We start from the raw sequence: 14800 nt of genomic DNA, 5'->3' as shown, positions 1-14800 counted from the left end.
CACTGATATGTATTCAGACTGCCCTAGAATTTGAAATACACTTTATTACCAAATAGGACACCGAAGGACAGTCAAATAAATGATCAGTGTATTCCTAAGATAATTTAATGCTATTTGGAATTCTGTGTTCTTTTTACTCCTAGCTTACTTGAAGTCTGCTTTTATAAACATAACTTTCCCCCTCATATGATTGAAGGTTATTTTTGCTTCAGATTCAAAAAAATCCTCAGGTTGATGTTCCTGATAATTAGTTCTGGGTAATGAGAATGAATAACATTAGGCAAAGACCTTGCAAAACACAGAGGAAAATATCCAGAATTGAGTTTATAAAATTTCAATGTGTATGCAAATTTTCCAGAATGTGCTGCTGGAATACACATATACGCAAACTTATTTTTCTCCTACAAGAAAGTTTCATTACCTTTTGTAGCTTCTGTATATTTTGATTGTTTTTGGCAAGGAAGCTGGGCTCCAAATGTCTCATTTCATGATCCACAGTGTACTCTTGTACTAGACAAGTATTCAGTAAAATTTGCCATATAAATAAATATTGACTAAATGGATTAAATAATGCCTCCATTCCTTGTGCCAGATTGACTAATTTATTTAGATTAACTTTTAACAACAGTTGAAGGCAAACATACTTGTGATATCCCAGAATATTTCATTTCACCTAAAAGTGAAGGCTCATATTTTATTTTTCCTATACATTGATAAACAGAGACACCGAGTCTCCTTTTCCATTTACTAAAGCAAATAACCCAGTTACTCTTTTTGTACAACCTAAATTTTACATTCCATAGATTAGCAAACGTCCCACATTATTCTCTGATCTTAACTCCTGTTAGTCACTGTTAGCACAAAATAAGCGTTCCATGGCTATTTGGGATTGAATAAATAATTAAAAGTTTTGAAAACTCTAAATCTCACTACAGATATTTTAAGAAGGTAATGAGTGTTCTTTTCTTTTGCATATATTCATAGCCACCATGTTTTAAGAAGTTAACATATGAATTAAACAATAATGATAAAACTCAGAGTTTTAACAGAGCCAAAAGGAATAATTTTGAACAATTATAAATAATTTAAAGCTTTTAAAATTTGATAAAGCTTGTCATGTTCATGTTACCTCTACAAAAGAATGTTTTAATTTGGTCTCCATTCATTTACTTATTAAGGGAAATAACCTCTCAAAAGCACATACATCTACAGATCAAATATTGGATTCCATTTTTTTTTAAATTTTTCTTATTCAATCATAAGACAAGATATTCCTAGCTGAGTTCTATGTTTTGCTAAAGAAACTTGCAAATCTTCCTTCTCAATGTAGTAAAAGTATATAGGGGGAAAATATTGTCTTGTTTGGTCTCAGCCTCCTTCTCCTCTCCTTCTTCCTCCTCTTCTTTTTTCTTTGCTTTTCTTGTCTATTGTTCCCCCTACAAACACAGAAAATTTCCCAGTGAATATAGAAAGTTATTAATATAGTTTTCAGTAAAGCAGCAGTCTCTCTTTCTTCTCCTGAATATTACTGTGGTATTTGTCTGGCATTGAGGTTCGGTGCATATTGGGGCTTGATCTTCAAACTGCAGCAAATAAGAGGGCCAGCATACAACCATGAATGTGCATTATAGAAGGTCAGTTGAACATGAGGACGAAGAGATGGATTTAGATTCAGAAATAATGGTTTTAGTCTTGTTATAAAGAATCTGTTACCTGCTCTGGAAGTGACTTGAGTAAGGAATGCCAGAAATAAGGGTAAAATCCGTTTTCATTTATGTTCTTCAGTGAAATCACCTAATTTGTAATGGCCACAAAATAGACATAAATTAAACCTAGGTAGATCAGGACAAAAGTAGGTATTATTGGTATTAATTCAAGTCCCTAAATATACCCATGTGGATAAAATTAGAAATTATGCCTTCAGGATGAAAGCGGGGGGGGGGGCCCTTCCCCCAGAAATGAACTCCCGAGGGAAGAGTGCTTCAAGATATTTTACAATATTTGATAGTCAAATGAATGCAATCAAAGAGCCATTGAGAATGTTGGGTTGATTGTGAATGAAATCTCAGTTTGGTCAGGGCAAGGGCAGTGAATAAAGAATAAGTCAGTCAAAAATAAATTAGAAGACATAACCTGGCTACAACGTCTGGAGTTTCTCTAGAGGCCTAACTATTCTTCTGTGTTAAGGAAGACAAGGAAAGGGGCGCCTGGGTGGCGCAGTCGGTTAAGCGTCCGACTTCAGCCAGGTCACGATCTCGCGGTCCGTGGGTTCGAGCCCCGCGTCGGGCTCTGGGCTGATGGCTCAGAGCCTGGAGCCTGTTTCCGATTCTGTGTCTCCCTCTCTCTCTGCCCCTCCCCCATTCATGCTCTGTTTCTCTCTGTCCCACAAATAAATAAACGTTGAAAAAAAAAAATTTAAAAAAAAAAAAAAAAAAAGGAAGACAAGGAAAGAAAGCAAAATTCAGCTGCAAAGAAATCATAAGATAAAGAGTTGAAATCATTCTAAAAATGTTTCATCATGTAAAGTACTTAATTTTATAGTCTTTTTTTTTTTTTTTTAGTATAGTGGACACACAACGTTACATTAGTTGCAGGTGTACAGGGTCGTGATTCAACAACTCTATACGTTTTTCTATGTTCACTACAAGTATAGCTACCATTCATCACCCATCTGAGTCTCCCAGATTCTCTCAAAATATAAAAATAACTCTTTTTAGTTATAAAAATATATGTTCTTTTCAGGGCATCATATCTGGAATAAATAACATTAACACATGATATTCACACAATGCCAGCTATTTTAAATCCCTGTAGATAGGGCCCACATCTGAATAGTTGTGAAAAATGAAGCTTTTTAAAAAATTATGTAATAATCCCAGGATCAAAGCAAATAAATGTTTAGATCTTTTCCTTAGTATTCTTACAATTGAATATTCAACAAATTAATTCATCAAATACTTATTAAGCATCTACTTGGATCCTGAAACTATTATAAGATATTGAGATATATCAATGAACAAGCCAGAATAAATTATATCTGTGCTAATAAAGCTATTATTCTATCATGGGGAGGCAAATAATAACCATAAATACAGTATTATAGTAGGCTTAAAAGTGATAAGAAAGAACTATATTAAAAGAAAAAAGAAGGAGTAGGAACTAGTGGATTGAGAGTGACATGTGTGTGGGAATTTTTACATTTTTTGTAATGTGGTCAGAGTAGGCTTCATGGAAAAGGTGACATTTGAGCTAAGACTTGAAGGAAATGATGGGAAGCTGGAATGCGAGTACTATATCTTGGCCAGAATTTGCTGCTTATTTACTTACTTTATCTCCAGATTGTATATATAAAAGTCACGATACCACTCATTTGACAGAAAAACAGCCCAGCAGATTTTTGGTTCCCCTCTTCATTGTAAGCAATATCATGCTGGGGAGAGATTAAGTAGACCAAATTGATTCAAAGCAATTCAAAGCTGTTTATGCATTTAGGTCAGCAGACACTTTTGGCATAGCACAAATTGTGCTTGTTCATGAGGATTAACATTTGAGAAAAGGACTAGGGTTTGTGATAGAAGTTACTACCGAAATTTCTAGTGTATTCAACACAAGGCAGGCCTAATTTTCTTTGTGGTGTCTTTACAGCTATTCAATAGTTTGAGCCATGTTTGTGGAGAAAAAAAAAATCCATGTCAAATGCATTAGCAGACTGTAAGTTGGTTTTCCAGACAGAACTGTAGATGAGCATTGCATGTGCATTATGCGTAATTGTAGTTTCACATTTTGGCCACAATCATTTAGATTTCCCAATGATACATGGAAAGAAACTTAAGTAGTACCTAACACAAGAGATTTTCCTTTTTTTAATTTTTTTCCATTTTAACTCAAGTGAAAACAGCAGTTTTACTAGTTAACTGAGAAGCCTTTACATATGAGATTGAGGAATGTTTACTGGCTGCACTGAAGAAACTAATCACCTTTTAGACAGTTTATCTAATTTCATTTTATCTGTATGCTTCATTGAGATCCTGTGTATGAATTGTCTTCTTTTTACTTTCTCAGATTTCAAGGTAGTTTTTCAAGATTATTGCTTTAGAATGTAAAATGTGATTATTCTTTGTAACATAGAAATTTAACTCAGCTCAAATAATCATTGAATGTCTATTCTTGTTCAGTTGGTGCAATAAAAGAGTGGAGGTAGGTACAACGAAAGTAAAAATTTAGATAATCATCCTAAAAGGAGATTTAAATTTGGAGAGCTCTTTGGAAAGTCTGTAATGGATTGAAGAACAAAAGATGAAAACTCCATAGGCCTGCTCCATATTCACCTACCCCCTGACCCTCTCACTGACTGCAAGGCTGAGATTTAAAAAAAAAAAAAAAAAAAAAAAAAAAATATATATATATATATATATATATATATATATATATATATAGTCTAGGGGTGCCTGAGTGGTTCAGTAGGTTAAATGTTCAACTTCAGCTCAGGTCATGATCCCACGGCTCGTGAGTTCTAGCCCTGCATCGGGCTCTCTGCTGACAGTGTAGAGCCTACTTTGGGTCCTCTGTCCCCGCTCTCTCTCTGCTCCTCCCCTGCTCGCACTCTCTCTCTCTCTTAAAAATAAATACACATTTAAAAAAGTAAAGAAAGAAAAATATTGTCCAAATATGAGACAAATACCCCTCAACTATCCCCAATGGCTTCATATGTATCTAATTTTTTAAATGTTGGGGATCAGATGAGGAAAGGAAATTGATGAATGTGGGATTGTTGGCATTTACTTAGAAAAGTCTGAAGGAAGGTCTCGAATACTCTAACCTCTTTGTCTCTCTCTCATGATAAACAATGCCCAAGAGCAGAAGGAAGAGGGGGGAGTTCCTTGGAAGATTCTCTGGAACCAAAGCCAGCAGCTGGGGCTGTGCCGTGCACTGGAAAAGGCAGCATCTGTGGTTTGGTCCAGGGGGACACGTGGGACAGCCCTGCGGCTACTTCATTTGTTGCATAAGGCATTCTCTGCCCATTTAATGAGAGCAGCAGCCAACAGTGCTGTGATTGTAGTGTTTTAAGGACTTGCGCAGTCAGAGAAACTTTAAATAATGTTAGCCCAGACCTTCATAACCCCAGAAGGGGCCGTGGCCAGCTGGGTTAGGAAAGCTGAAAGACTGCTCTCACTTTCTGAAAATTGTTCCAAAATATGAGCTGTTTTGACTGACACAGTCTTCTTCCTTTCTGGTCACACAGAGGTCTAGATATGAGGGACACACCTGACAGGAAGCATCAAGTGACCTGTTTCCTTTTCCTTCAAATAGAAGTCCCAAGTGCATCTCTTCTCTGAGAAGTTTAGGGAAGGATGAAGGAGAGCTTCCTGTGCTATCTTTTTAATAAGTACATTACTGGACACTTCCTTCTTTCCTTCATTCACTCATCATTCATTCATGCAGCAAACATTTATGAAAGGTGGATTAGATGACATTGGGTGTGAAGGTTACTGAGATGAATGTAGCTCTAGCTCCCAAAGAGCTCATAGTCCGGTGGGGGAAATTATCTGAACAAACACTTGTCTGGAAAAGAGATTAAAATTTTTGTGACATGTGAGAACTCTACGTTATTTCTGCAAGGAACAACTTCAGTTAATGTCTAGGAATATTCCACATAGGCTTAGGGATTTTTATTCCATATATTTTCCAGAGTTTTTAGGTAGACCCCAATCATTTAATATACAAAGAGAATCACATCTTTCCTGAGCAGTCAAAGGTTTCAATATGGCCATTCCTATGCATGCTTTTTTGTACAATTATATAAAGGGATATAGACCTGGGGCATAGCACAGAGGTCAGCCACAGCTCTGATAACTGAATTTCTAATAATCTGTTATAATAAGATGGTGGGTTTGGTCTGCCATCTAGTGATTAAGAACTGAATTCTTACAGCTACATTTAAAAGCACATAAAAGGTTTATGAGAAGACAAATCTATGAGGATGTAGGAGAAACAGAGGACAATTGAGTTACTCTTGAATAAAATGTGGATAGATAAAGTACATCTCTTCTCTCTAAGATATCAGTGCCAGGACGTTTGTGGTGATGACTTCACAGTGGATTGGTTCAATTTGTTGGAACAATTGTTAAGGCTAAAAGAACCCCATAGCTTGGAGACAAAATTTTTGGAAGTTACGACACCACAGAAGATTACAAAGTAATGGCAAAATTATCAGACATCCACCAGTCCTCTTCAATTTTAGGAAAGTTAAAGAAACATAAATAGCAAAATACAAGAGTCACAATATTGCAGTTTTGGAATTTTTTTTCAGATTTTATAAAAAAAAATGTTTACCCACGTACTCTAAGACCAATAATTGTTTAAGTTCTAGGCTTTAAATCAAGGTTAATGTTAGCATGGGTAAATTTTTATGATTTGGGTAAAGGAGTCAAGATAGTATTGAATGTCTTGGGATGTCATATGAAAATTCCTATTTGTTTTTTTTATAATATTGTCATTTATAAAATAATTGTGTCATGACAACTCCACTGCAAATTGTCTACAATTTTGCTTTCCATTTTACTTTTCTTTTCATTTACGTGAACGTCTATGTAGAAAGCAGAGGGGACAAACTAATCATAAGGTGCACAACTACCATGTACAAACCCGAGAGCTGCAAGACACCCTGTATTTTCTACTCAGTGTTTCTTTGTACATGTCTTTCATTCAGACATGAACAATGAGAGTTCACTGAGTTTTTGTGCCCTCTGTAATGTGTATGGATTCTTGTGCGGGGGAAGAGAAGACAGGGTTTAGCAGCAAATGTGGTTTTTCATCTCCTTGCCATTTAAAAGCATTCCAACTAACTTTCCACATCATCTTAAATTTAATTATAAATTCTCTGGGGAAAAGGACCAGTGATGACTCAGAGTATATAACTAACTTTTAACATTGTCATTTAAAGAAAGTAATATAGTGGCTCACTTCTTTGTCCCTTGGGTTGAGGTCATGCTGTCTTAAACTTTCAGGAAGAAAGTGATCTTCTATGAGTTAACACAAAAGAGAGAATGTATCTTTTTATTGCAACCTCAAAGAAGCCATAGAGAACAGGATAACTCACCCGGAAGAGGTCTCTCACACATTTTAATATCTAATTGGCAACTTTATTGCATGTCATTTTGATTTTTGTTTGTTTTTCAGATTCTCTGTTTCCACATATCTAATTGTTTCATAGGTGCAACTGAGGTCTACTTTACAGTAATAATATATAACTTTTGAAAACAGAACATATATACTTTCAGTATTTTGCACATGCAATAGGAAGCACATACCCACTTAATTCTCTCAGTAAATATATGCAAACACTTTTGTCCCCTTAGGGTGGAGAAAGGAAGAACCAAGCTACTTAATCTTATGGTGAATCTCATTTTCAGCCAATGGCATTTAGTGTTATTGGATTATTTCATTGTCAATCATAAAACTTCATGAATATTAAATTCTACTCCTGAAACCAATATTACACTATACGCTAACTAACCAGAATTTAAAGAAACAACTTGAAAAAAAACTTAACGAACAAAATTATTCTTAAGATATTTACCTAATTGAACTTTTCAGTAGACTATAGAAATAAGTCCATTTCTATATAGCTACATATAGAAATGTAACTTCCTGATGAAACTGCATTATTTCAACGTGACTTTTCACCTAAAACTTATAAGGCTTCTGACCCTCCAGTAGCTTGCTTTCGTTTGAGGCAGGCGGCATCCCACACTGTGTCACACAGAGATGGGAGCGTCAGGTAGTTGGTACAAATGGTCTGCAGCCTTTGTTCACCCTCTGTTGGCCCATCTTCCTTCCCTGACTTTTTATACTGGACCAAAGATAAAGGGACTTTGTACCCTCTGATGGCTTGGGGTGGGGACATCTATTTCTTTGAAAGTTGCCAAATGTGTTCTGTTGTAGTATCCAAAAGTGTTGCTATTTCTGTGATTATCTCTGGGAAATGCCTTGACTGAATTTTTGATCGACGTTTGTTTGACGGTCTCTTCTTGGGTTCTAACCCTGGCAAACTTGCCTCGTAGCTGTGTCGGTGACCCCACACCATTCCCGGTAGGGTGTATGTGTTTGCTGGGCAGTCTGAGAACTCCCCGCATCTCTGAGCCCACCCCTTACCATCACTGCTATCTGCAGAGTGCCATGTCATGGAGAATGAAACTCTTGTTTGACCAAGAAGGGGAAGAAAGCCCTCCTTTGGGCTGGGGCCGCAGACCTTGTGTCTTGACCTTCTCCCTGAGCTCTTGAGTCTTGGTGAGCAGTCATTGAACGCAAAGGACTGGAGAATCCTGACTTCTCCTAGTGTGGCAAATGGCCCAGGGAAGGGGAAAGTGCCTCTGGGGAACGGTCCATCTGTAACAGCCACTTTGCACCACTCACTCCTGGTTCCCTTCACAGTGAGGTTCTCTCTGCTCCATAGCTCAGTGCTCAAGAGGTGGGTCTGGGGCCACAACTTTTGGGACTGACTTACAGACAGTGCCAAATGCCTTTTGAGTCTGTAACCTGCCCATGCGTAGATGGCCCCTCTTCTCCAGGGTTCACACTTTGACCTTATCTCTCTGTGTGTAGAGCAGGATAGAAATGTGTGTACAGGGGTGTCTGCTGGTATGCGTGTGTCTACACACCAGCGTGAGTGTGCCTGTTGACATGGGCACCTCAGAATTCTGGCCTGTGCCCACAATTTCTACAGCTATAAAATGGTAGAGGAACTGCCCCCTACAATAAAAGCAGTCACCTTCCAAAAAGGTCACAGGCATCCTCCTATGATCGTTCGGAAAACACAAGATTTGAGTGTATCAGGGAAAAGCTGCTCTGACCTGGGGAGGACAGAGGACTTTGGAAGACATGCTCGTTGGCCTATTCAAAAAAGTCATATGTGACTCTAACGAGGGAAAGCAGCTTCATTTGGGGCCTTGAGCCCAATCAGATCTGCTTTTCCCCTGGGGAATGCCTGGTCCTCAGACTGTGCTCCCCAGCCTGCAGGAAGGAGTGAAGTGAGGTGGCCAGAGGGCAGCTGAGGGCAGGCCCCTCAGGAATGCATTGTTATTCATGTCTCTTTTCAGAGTCTTACAGTGGATCCTGTAGAAAGGCTGCTGAGCCCCATGCTGGGTGCTCTGAGAAACAACCGCAAGTGATGTTTCTGCTCTCCTAGAGGGCTGGTTTTCTCCAGGTCTCCCTCCTCAAGGCAACCCAGTGACGATTGTTCCAATGCTCCTGAATCTGAAGATGATTCAGTTCTTTTCTTTTTTAAAAATTTTTAATGCTTTTTGAGAGAGAGAGAGAGAGAGAGTGCGAACAAGAGAGAGGGAGACACAGAATCCGAAGCAGGCTCCAGGCTCAGAGCTGTCAGCACAGAGCCCAACGTGGGGCTCAAACTCACAAATCTTGAGATCATGACCTAGGCCGAAGTTGGACGCTTAACCGACTGAGCCACCCAGGTGCCCCCATGGATGATTCAGTTCTTAAGGTTTCTGGAAAAGTATCCATCCCAGCCCTTTATGAACCAGATCAGTCTATTTTACTGAAAGCCTTCTCCCCTTGGGAGAGAGAGTCCGGTGGATGACTTTGGAGGGAGGTCTGGCCATCGGTTTGGGGTGTCACATGGCCAGTGACCCACAATTTCCAGCTGCCCTGTGCTGCCAGGTGGGGAACGTGTTCTTTCTTCTGTGATGGGGCTGAGGTGGGGGGCAATGCAGGCCCAGCTGGGGAAGCAGCCTGGCCTCTCCTAGGAGATGCTATAATAGCACGCTTCTGTCTTTCCTCAGAACCTGCTTTCTCCTTGGCAGTGAGTGCAGCCCAACCTCTAGAGCGGCTTTGTTTCTGCAGTGTTAACTGATCTCAGGGGTGTCAGCGAGGTGCAGGGGAGGAAGGGACAGAGATACTGGGGCAGTGGCCAAGAGGACACCCACACCCTCCAGCGTGGCCTTTGACCCAGAGGTTAGGGACCATGCCTATCACTTGTGGGTACGGTTTGTGTATCTGAATAAATTCTGAAGTGCTGTGACCTTTTTTTTTTTTTGTCAATAAAGACATGAAACAAATAAAATAAGCAAAAGTAACAGGGCTTATCCGATGTACAAATTTCTTATTTTGTTTCAGAATAGTCCTGTATTACATGTTAAGGCAGGAATTCTATTTTCTCCCTGGCTTAAAATTCGTGAAACAGCACCAGGTACACAGAGCCAATATTGTTTTGTTGATTAGCTATGTGTTCTGTGATAAACATCTTTTGATGAAAATGAAACAGATTAGAAACTTAGTGTCTTAGAATCTCCTTGTGAATGACACAGAAACCAGGATGTGGTGTCACGCTTTGAAAGCAACTTTCCATTTGCCATATAGCTGTGATGAAGGCTAGATGTGTGAAGCCAAGTATTCCATGGAGCAGTGAAAAGAATGTTATCCAAGGAAAGCTTTCTAAAGTTAGGAAGATGGATATATGGGCCAATGTCTTTATCCTACACTGAAATTTTTATCTGTGGTCTGCATTATCATTTGAGTATATTTATATGGCAAATGATAAATTCTTTCCATTGTAATACTTTGGATAGTGACAGATGGTTACATTTATCATAGTGAGCATTTTATAGTATATATAATTGTCAAATCACTATGTCTTACACCTGAAAATATAATATTGTATATCAACTATACTTCATTAAAATAAAGAAAAATGATAAATTATCTTATAAACTAATGCATTTTTTAAGTTTCAGTTTTATTTTTGTAAAGTATACATTAATGCTGCAATTAAGTTAGTGAACCATAATTCAGATTCACTCACTCATTCATTCATATCTATTTTGTTGAATGTTGGCTCTCTGCAAGGTATGGAGTCAAGCTTTAGAAATACCATGATGAAAAAGAAAAACTAGTCCTTATTTTCATGGCATTTATGGCCTAGTGAAGGAGATAAAAAATAAAAAGTAAAAATGGTAAATTAATATTACTTGTGATAGGTTTTATGAGGGCTGTGATTTTTGCCTGTCTGTTCACATTTTAGAAACTGGTTAATTAGCCGGCATATAAAACAAAATTAATGAATGGATGGGTGGACGACTGAGTTCTTCAAAAAGTACTGAGAGTCATACTAGTTGGATAAAGGAGGTCTCTTTAAAAAAATGTTTAATGTTTATTTATTTTTGAGAGAGAGAGAGAGAGAGCACGAGTGGGGGGAGGGAGATCTACTTCTATAGAGTAGTCAGAGAACTGTGGGGGCAGGTGACAGTAAGCAAAATGTAATAGTGAACTCTGTGTGCCTTCAAGGAGGGAGGGCAAGTTGTGTAAGGACTGGGAGGGAGGAATCTCTGGGCTTTAGAATTTGAGTAGTTTGGAACATTCTACAGGAGTTAAACTAGGATGGTATGATATAATATGATATGATCCACATTGTGTTTTAAAATACTATAGTTTTGTTTCTTAAAAGTCACAAAGTTAAATATATATATATATTTATCTTAAAATAAATAAATTATATTTATCTTATAATTGTATTGTTATTGTTATGTGTGTAAATGTGTGTATATATTTTCTAAATCTGCATTAAGGTTTTATCTAAGTGTAGAAAAGTATTTGGCAGATATTATATAATAACTTACCATATTGTCGTGGTCAGGACTCCCCTTAATTAATTTTTATGCAAAGATAATTACTGCATTGCCTTTTTAAGCTTTGCTATTCCTTGAGTAAACACCTTTAGTTTAGCAAATACAGTCCATGAAATGGAACGCTATTATTCTTTTTCTACGTTACGTTTAAAACTAATTTTTGAAAACCCATACACTCTTTTTAAAGTTTTTCTTCACAGTGCAAGAATGTATATCATCTTCTGTTGTTGTGAGATTTACTAATCTAAAATTTCTAGGGAATTGAAAATCACATAAAAGTTCACCAAACCCGGAAGTTATATATTCCCTTTTGAACTATTCTTTTCCTCCCCCTTTCAAATGGTTTGTTTTTATCTCTTCTTACTGATTTTCCTATGTTTGGTTATCTATACCTTCACAAATGAAATCTTTTGGGAAGCATTATCTGATTAAATATATCTCCTTTGATCACTTTTTTTTCTTCCCCCGTCATGCTGGGCTAGAAGTATAACATTTCATTGTGAATTGCATTTTGCTTTGTATGTAAATACCAAATAAAGTTCATCTGTATATTGCCTCCTTGGTAGGTTACTGCTTAGCCCAGAATTTTTAGAACCCACAAGATGACACCCCTTCTTAAGTATTTCCCAGATTCCAAAATTTCAGAAGATTACTAACCTCCTTTCCCTCCCCCCCTTCTTTTTTTTCTTATTCTAGAAGGATATGGTGAAGAAATAGCCTGCACTCAGAATGGTCAGATGTACTTAAACAGGGACATTTGGAAACCTGCCCCTTGCCAAATCTGTGTGTGTGACAATGGAGCCATCCTTTGTGACAAGATACAGTGCCAGGATGTACTTGAATGTGCTGACCCTGTAACTCCCCCTGGAGAATGCTGTCCTGTCTGTCCACACACAACTGGAGGTGGCAATACCAATTTTGGTAAGAATGCTCAAGGCCAACTCAGAGCCGGTCCAGTGACTCATCTTTATAGTTGCGGTGGTTTCTGCTCTCAGAATTCAGCAACCAGAGAGAATAATTAAACCACTAGTCAGAGGCGTTTGGGGTTAATGGTTTTGCTCACCCACTTTATGTAACATTAGTGAGAGTGGGGGAAATAATTCGCTGCCTTCTTAAAAACCAGGGGAATTTTTGGCTGAATTTGGTGTTGTTATGTCTAATTTGAGAATCTCTTATACCACTTAAGATGGTCATTTGTTACCCTATCCATGCTGGGTGCCTCCAAGATATTTGTTGGTATTCTATGAGGTACATTAATGTCCAAGAGGAGATCTAGAAAACATGCTTATCTTCTCTTGTGCCAAATTTGCTCTTGAGAATGGAATGATTATTTCTAATGTAATTTAATGCTAGAGTACCCTCTCTTACATTGGCTCAGAAATGCAAAATGCTTTAATGATGGCTCAGAAAGACAAGAGAATGGGATAGATTTCCTGGAGAAAAATTTGATATAAATTACTGGTTTTTAAAACTTATTTTGGAGAAAAATGCCTGTGTTTAATATAGACTATGTATTTGAATACATGTGTTAAAGACACTTACATATAAGAGAAATAAGTTCATATTTTGTGAACCAGGTAAGATTAGCATTAAGCTATCAGGTTATTTGTTTTAGCGGAGTCCTGAGTGGTGACATGCATGCGTCATTGTCAACATAGTGTCAAGGCTTTATTTCCCCCGGCCAAAAATTCCATTGCAAATCACAGCAAATATAATGAAGTATTCAACCATATTTTCATGGAAAAATTAGAGAGTAGTTTACCAACTCTCCTCTTGGATATCATTCAATAGTAACACTATGCCTTGAATAAATAACCAAACTCAAAGTTTAGCAATATAATGAAGAAGGTATAATAGAAAGGATTAAAAACAAGACACCTAAGGGCTATCCAAAGCTGATGCAATGTGCAACGAAGCCCCAGGAACAAAGTAAAACTAAACCTGTAGAGATATGTCAATAATAACTTGGGACAATAGTGGCAAATTAAAAAAAAAAATAGGGGCACCTAGATGACACAGTGGGTTGAGTGTCTGACTCTTGATTTTGGCTCAGGTCATGATCTCACAGTTTCATGAATTCAATCCCCACACCAGGCCCTGTGCTGACAGTTTGGAGCCTGCTTGGGATTCTCTCTGTCTCTCTTCCTCTCTCTCTGCCCCTCTGCCACTTGCACTGTCTCTATCTCTGTCTCAAAATAAATAAATAAAAACTTAAAAAAAAACAGCAAAATATGTGACATTCTACAAGTAGCTGGGTTTAAAAAGTCCAGTTTATTCCAAAATGAATAATAAAAACAGAGTTAGCAAGAGCACTGATACAAAAATACTCTCAGGAAAAAAAGGTGGGAGAGTTTGGCTAAATTTACCAAATAACACGCTGGTAAATACCACAAAACGGATAAAAATTATGACCATTTCGCCATAAACTAAGTAAAACCTAATGAAGTAACTTATTAAGAAAGGCCTACATTACAAATACAGCAAAAATTAATGATGAGCAAGGAAGTGGAAGCAAAACCAAAAGCCATCATAGGGAAATGAAGATGACGTAGGAAGAAGCACAGGAAGAATCAATACTGCCATAACATAGATAACAGATCTATGAAAAAAGGGCTTTTGGTTGAAAAGTTGAAATAAGATATTTGGCAAAGATGAATAAGTATTCTTGATAAAGACGCTTGTAACTTAGTACCAAATGGCATTTCATTAACATGGTAAAATATTTACATGTCAGCATAGAAGCTTCATAATATTTAATATTAGAATTGCTTTCTCCAAACTCAGAGATAGAACATGGATATCCATTATTACCATTACAATTTAATATCTGAACAAACAATTAGATAAGAAAAAGAAATAGACGTTTAGAAATGAGAAGAGAGGAGGTAAAATGATTAGCTGCATAGAATATAATTGTGTACTTATAAAACTTAAGGGAATGAGGTAAAAAATACTAAAAAAATAAGTGCAGTGTAAACTTAACAAACAAATTAATAAATTTGCTATATACAGTCACCCCATAGAATAAATAATAGGAATAAAAAAAACCTCATTTATAATAGCAACAGATAGGATAAAATGGCTAAGAATAAACATGTGATGTATAAGATCTATTTGAAGAAAACTATAAAACAGGGGTGCCTGGGTGGCTCAGTTGG

The 14800-nt window shown here is 37.4% G+C and overlaps 1 protein-coding gene across 1 annotated transcript in view; it reads left to right on the top strand.

The window, feature by feature from the left end:
* Positions 1-14800, top strand: part of COL5A2 (collagen type V alpha 2 chain) — a 147341-nt gene that overhangs the window by 59442 nt on the left and 73099 nt on the right. Inside the window, exon 2 of the mRNA XM_025912178.2 lies at positions 12339-12563. Within this exon, the coding sequence (XP_025767963.1) occupies positions 12339-12563 (225 nt within the window). The remainder of the gene's footprint in view (positions 1-12338; positions 12564-14800) is intronic.

The sequence above is a fragment of the Puma concolor genome, chromosome C1 (assembly GCF_028749965.1).
Source record: "Puma concolor isolate L17-30 chromosome C1, mPumCon1.1.hap2, whole genome shotgun sequence".
In the NCBI taxonomy this organism is placed as follows: Eukaryota; Metazoa; Chordata; class Mammalia; order Carnivora; family Felidae; genus Puma; species Puma concolor.
Note: the sequence above shows the minus strand (reverse complement) of the source record. Positions and strands in the feature narration are given on the sequence as shown.